At 39.2% G+C, this 6,000-nt stretch overlaps 1 protein-coding gene across 6 annotated transcripts in view; it reads left to right on the top strand.

The window, feature by feature from the left end:
- Nucleotides 1-6,000, top strand: part of Lypd6b (LY6/PLAUR domain containing 6B) — a 174,364-nt gene that overhangs the window by 111,767 nt on the left and 56,597 nt on the right. For 5 of the 6 annotated variants that reach the window (XM_010620983.2, XM_033757232.1, XM_033757233.1 and 2 more), the window contains one exon: nucleotides 1,690-1,761. Coding sequence is in view for 4 of the 6 variants with exons in the window: in XM_033757232.1 (XP_033613123.1) it covers nucleotides 1,745-1,761 (17 nt within the window). In the remaining 2 variants the exon portion in view is untranslated. Of the gene's footprint in view, nucleotides 1-1,689; nucleotides 1,762-5,204; nucleotides 5,340-6,000 lie in introns of those variants that run through there. The other variant, XM_033757234.1, reaches the window with a different exon arrangement.

The following is a 6,000-nucleotide window of genomic DNA, read 5'->3' on the forward strand; positions in this document are numbered from 1 at the left end:
TCTCTAGTTCTGTGAAATATAGTGTTGGACTTTTAATTGGTATTGCATTGAATCTGTATAGCAGTTTTGGTAGTATGGCCATTTTCACTACGTTGATTCCTCCTACCCAGGAGCAAGGAATATCTTTCCAGTTTCTTATATCCTCTTTGATCTCTTTTTTGAGAGTGCTGTAGTTTTCAGTGTAGAGGTCTTTGGCTTCCTTTGTTAGATCGATTCCTAGATATTTCATTTTTTGGATGCTATTGTGAAAGGAATTGTTCCCCTAATTTCTCTCAGTGAATCTGTTATTTGTGTACACGAAGGCTATTGATTTTTGAGTGTTGACCTTGTATCTAGCTACTCTACTGAATCTGTCAATTAAGTCTGGAAGTCTTTTGGCAGAGTTTTTTGGGTCTTCTATGAAGAGTATCATATCAGCAAATAATAACAAAAACTGTAGAGTTTTTACAGTGTATATTCTATCATAACAAAAAGGTTTTAAAATTGATTGTAATGCAGAAGGGTATATGAGATGTACACCTAAGCTAAGCTAATAAAACTGCTTGTGGATTTTTTTTCTGTGAATCTACCCCTAGTCAGAAATAAAGAAAACCTTTCCTCTAGGCTGTTACTAGAACTATAGCTTCAGACAAAGGTGTCCCAATTCTCACTCAACTTTTTGTTGGGAGGAGTAATACTACTTATGGAAAGTAAGTATCTCAAAGGATATAATCTATTAATTTTTCCAAAAATAATCGTTTTTAATTCCTGGGTCAAACCAGAAGGTCAGATTGCTGTGTGTTTGGCCAACACGCCTTGTTTTTCCCTTGCTAAATCACTTTAGTGATTTGTGTTTTTGCATCACATCTCACATGAGGCAGAATCCCTTGTAGGGAACCTTAGCTTTTTTTTCTTAGTGCTTTAGCTAATTGAATGAGGCCTACCCACATTATGAAAAGATCTGCTTTACTCAGAGTCTGCTGATTTATATGTTAATCACATCTAAAATATATCTTCACAGCAACAGCTGAACTAATGTTTGACTAAACAACTGGGAATCATTGCATTGCCAAGTTGACACATAAAATTAACCATCACAGATAGGAATACATCTATAACAGACTTTTTAAAAAATTGGGCTTAATTGTTGTATTTTTATATTGGCTTATTTGAGTGCATACAGGGAAAGAGTCCAAGTCCCTCCTACCTCCTCATCTGTGTTCAAGTCTCATGCTGTCATTATTTCATCAGCTAGTAGGGCTATCTTCCAACCAAGGTTGGTTAAATGATATAGAGTCTTCATTGTGGATATGTTGAACGTGTGGATGTGTGAATGCTACGGCCTGCCAAATCCCCTATATAAGTCAGTGCTACAGAGAGTTCTGCCAGCCCTTTTGTAAACAGCCATTTTTGTGGAGGGATATGATGAGGTATATGATTTCACCAATTATTACCATTCCTAATTAGACTGAGTCCAGGTGTGTTTCTAAAATGTTAGCTCACTCATCTCTATAACACTGACGGCCCCACCTTGATATCATTCCAGGGATTTTATGCATTTGCCTTGGTTCAATTGATCACATTGTTGCTGTTCTGTTCTGCAAGGTCTTCAAACATCTGGAGACCTGCTTTTGGCTAGGAAACATTCTAGTTGTTGGGGAATGTAAGTCATCAGCAGCAGTAACTCTTAACTTTTCTTTCTTTTGGTAGGCTGAGTACATTGGGTGCAAACTTCCTCACTGTTTCACAGTGGAGCCTGACAGCCATGCGCTCTTTCTTAAGGTAAGGACTGCAGCTGCAGCTCTCAGATTCTCAGTGGGGAGCTCTGGGGTAAGTTGTTGGGGATCCATGTGGACTCTTGAATATTGGAGGAGTCAGTACTTTCTCCATCTTTTGGGAAGTTTGTTAGTTTTCTGTCTCCTTATAACCACTCATTGCTCACTGTTGTACTAGGATTTGGTAGCCTGGCTTGGATTTATAAGGTTTTTGGTGAATCTAAGGAGGGAACCTCCAAGGCCAGGAAATGGTTAGCAAATGAATGACTTCTCTGTTTACCAGGACAGAGAGAACCTACCCAGAGTAATCTTCCCATTGCCTGGGATGAAGGTATGTAGGGGTTGGGATGACGCTCAAAAGTGTATCAGATGAAATACGTTGCTTACTTGTACTTAGTACATACAGGTACTAATTACTGAATATTTGTAATCCGAAGACACTTAAATGTTAAGGCTTAGAAAATATATATTCACCCAAAATAGGATGAGACTGTTTCTTAAACAAAGAAGAGATGGTAGCATAGATGTGGGCACATGTAAAGTTGTGTGTTTTAATGGTGATTTGTTACTTCATTCATTTCACCTTTTGACTTTGAGTGTAGAGGTTGACCAGATTAGACTATTAGGTCTGTCTCTATTTTCCCAGGAGAAAAAAAAAATCAGATCATAGATTTAGTTTGCTAAGGTCAGGCTGCAGATGCCAAGGAATGCCTTCATGAGGCTGTGGGGACTGACCCTGTCTGCTGAGTAATCCTTTCCCTGAGTATCAGCGCTGTCAGCTCTCAGCCCAGAGGCTCTACCTTGCAAGCAGACCTCCCACCTTGTACCTAATGGGTGGAAATGAGGGAACAAGCACCAAAAGGAAATTGTCTGCTATTGTGAGCTGATTGGGCTATGGCCATGTTTACATTCCTGTTTCTTGTCAAAAGAGGGAATTGAATTATTATTTATTATCATCCACGTTTGTTAATGGTAATTGTATGTTTGAAGACAAAGCAGAATTCTGTAAAATATCTACTCAGATGCCTTACTCTTTGCTTTCATAAATGGATGACATTGTACTACCCTAATTAGGCCAAAAACCAAGTAGGAGTCTGTATATTATCAACACTACTCTCCCCAGGGCATATTGGTGGTGTGTGAGCAGTTACTTCAATTTAAGAGTCTGCTATTAACAAACCTAAAGAACATGAAGACCCGAGGAGTGACCCACCAGCTGTGAGACAAATAGAGCCCTGGGGGTCATCTTCCATGGCCAGGTGCTTAATTTTTTGTTAGTAAAAGTATTAACCACAGTAGTGGACTGGGAATGTAATGATTGTAGTGACAATAATAACAATGGTGCAAAAATCACAATTTTAATATTAATCATCACCATCCTGAAAGCTAATATTATTGGCCTCTACTTTTGGCCAAGCACCAGATTAGGCATTATATATGTGTTATCTATCTAAATCTGCATGCTATTTCTGGTTGAGGAAATAGTTGAGGAATCTGAGGTTTTAAGAGATTAGAGAAGTTGACCAAAGTTAGACAGTCAAGTCACAAAGGAGCAGAACTGGGATGTAACCCATGGAGGAACACAGAACAGGGTCCAGCCACTGTGGATATTTATGTATTGTGCTTGAAATTATATATAAATGGCACAGTTCTTTATTGTATTGACCAACAGAAAACTGAAGGAACTTAGGGCTTCTTGCATTCCTGGGGCCACATACCTGGACCATGATGACATGGCTAATTCAGGCTGGCTCCCTTGATTCTTACCTGGTTTGTTCATGCTCTGAAACTATTGACCTACATCAGTGTACAGTCTCTAAGATCTATGGAATAAAACTGCTTCTAAAGAAGCCAGACTTGTCATTTCTAGCCCTATATTCTTACATAGATCCAAAGGAGCAAGATCTTTCAATCCTACCACATTTCCCCACAAAGAATTACCTTGGTACAATGATCTTACCTCTTTCTTCCCAGGTTTGATCATTAGCTGGCCTTAGCTTTTTCCAAGCAGTGAGAATAGCTTGGAAGATCCGTGTAGTGGGTGGTAAACTTGCTGGTAGCTAGACTGTCCTGGTTTCACATACGTGTGTTTGTATTTTAAGTGCTTTTGATAACAAAGCCTCATTGTGCAGGCTATTAGTTGTCTGTTGCATAAGAAATCACCCCATATTTATAGCCTATAACAACCATTTTATTTGCTTTTGAGTCTGTGGATCAGCCATTTGGGCTGAGCTCAACTCAGTGGCCATTTAGTCAGTCTCACTCATACCACTGCATGTGGCCAGTGCCTGGGAGCTGCTTGGTCTAGGGACCACAAGTGGCATAACTCATCTCATTCACATGGTCTCCAGGAGGCTGGCTTTGATACAAGAATGATATGGGGCCTCCGAATGATATATGGGAAACATTATAACTCTCAACCTGCTAGAAGTCAGGCTGAGTTTGTGTTCCCCCAAATTGAAGAATGAATTCTGAGGAACAAAGGAGGAAAAATTTATTGAGAGATATAGCTCCTGAGAGGAAGGGGGCTCCCAAATGTTTGCCAGGGACTCCACTTCACAGGGGAAGTTTTATAAAGCATGACATGTGTTAAAGCTATGATCAACCAATAAGGTTATGAGTATAATCACTTAGGTAATATTGGTTCAGTAGTGGGGAGCAAGTCATACAGCAAGTGTACATGGAACGAACAAAGAACTCTTTAAGAAGTGACCAAGGGGCTTGGTCACTATCCAGGTGACTGATGTCCATCTAGACTTCATTGGACCAGGTGTTGTCACTTATCTCATCCCTTGTGGATGTATGTAGGCCTGGTCATTTCATCTTTATCTGGAGGCCTGGACTCCAACAGATGCACCTCTGGCCACAGTTGTAATGTGTTTTCATCTTTTGTACTGACTCTCTCCAGGGCCCAGCCCTATCTGACTGCCTGTAATATTGCTACCTGATTTAGCTGTCTATAATATCTTGAACTCCTTCACACGACAGAAGGAGTGAGCTGGAAGCTTAGACTCAGAAGTCAAACTGTTCCACTTCTACCTCATTCTGTTCATAAGAAAGAGTCATAGTGCCAGGACAGATTCAAAAGAAGGTGGCTGGAAATAGACTCTACCTTTTAATGGTAGTAGGTACAAATAATTAATGACTATTTAACATTTATCATAGGCTCTTAACTCTGATATGAAAGCAATCTGAAATTATTTCATTTTAAAGTTATTTTATATTTAAATAATCCTGAGATAGGGATGATCCTAGTAAGAAGAGAAGCCTGGAAAACAGGCTGTAGTCATGAACCCAAAAGATAATAATAAACATAATAACAGCAAAGAGTAATATTTTTCTTATTAAATGGTAAGCACTGTTTCAAGTCCTTTACATTAACTCATTTAATCATTACAAAATCTTATGAACAACAATTAAGAGCTATTATTTTTATTGCTGTTCTATAGGCAAGAAAATTGAGGCACAGAGAATGTTAAGTGACTCCCCCAAAGTTGTATAGTTACTAGTGGTGGAACTGGGATTCCACCAAAGTTTCAGGCTACCGAATCTGGACATTAACCCCAAGTGTATCTCAAGTTAATGGTAAGTAAATCTTCCTGAGTCTTAGCAGAATTCTCTTTTGGACTGCGTAGTTTTTGTAGAGATAACAGGATTAGCTGTTTGGCAAGAGTCACTAGGCCTTTCTGGGTACAATTATATGAGCAGAAATGGGTCTATTCACATTGTAGGAGATCTTTTGGGAGTCATAAAGATACTTGTGAGCCCACAGAACAGTGATTCTCTTGGGCCCAACAGTGTCTGCTGGGCTGGAGGGCAGACCATTTTCTTTTGCTGTAGAAGCATCTGAAGAATGAGAATATTTGATAATGCCTTCTATAGCCTTTCAAGTAGCCTCTTGTTTTGGGCTTCAGTCAGAAAGATGCAGCCTCAAAGCAAAGCATGTTGTGTTTATTTAGCTTTTGTTTAAGGACTACTCCAGGGAAAGGGTGGGTCGACAGCCTTCTTATATAGTATTTGTAGAACTAAATTCAGTCCAACCTCCAGATAGTCAGGTGGCTTACCTGAAGAAAATTATGAATTTTTTGATATTTCTGAGGTCATTCTTCCTGATGTGGATGAAGTGGCCCCTAGTACTCATATCTTAACAATGATAGCCCTTGATGTTTTCCTCAGTTTGAGTGGTATGGAATGTGTTTAGCAGCCAGGATTACATTTCTTTTTTTTTTTTTTTTTTTTTTTTTTT

Source organism: Fukomys damarensis, unplaced genomic scaffold, assembly GCF_012274545.1.
Source record: "Fukomys damarensis isolate Sample0158 unplaced genomic scaffold, DMR_v1.0_HiC HiC_scaffold_29, whole genome shotgun sequence".
In the NCBI taxonomy this organism is placed as follows: Eukaryota; Metazoa; Chordata; class Mammalia; order Rodentia; family Bathyergidae; genus Fukomys; species Fukomys damarensis.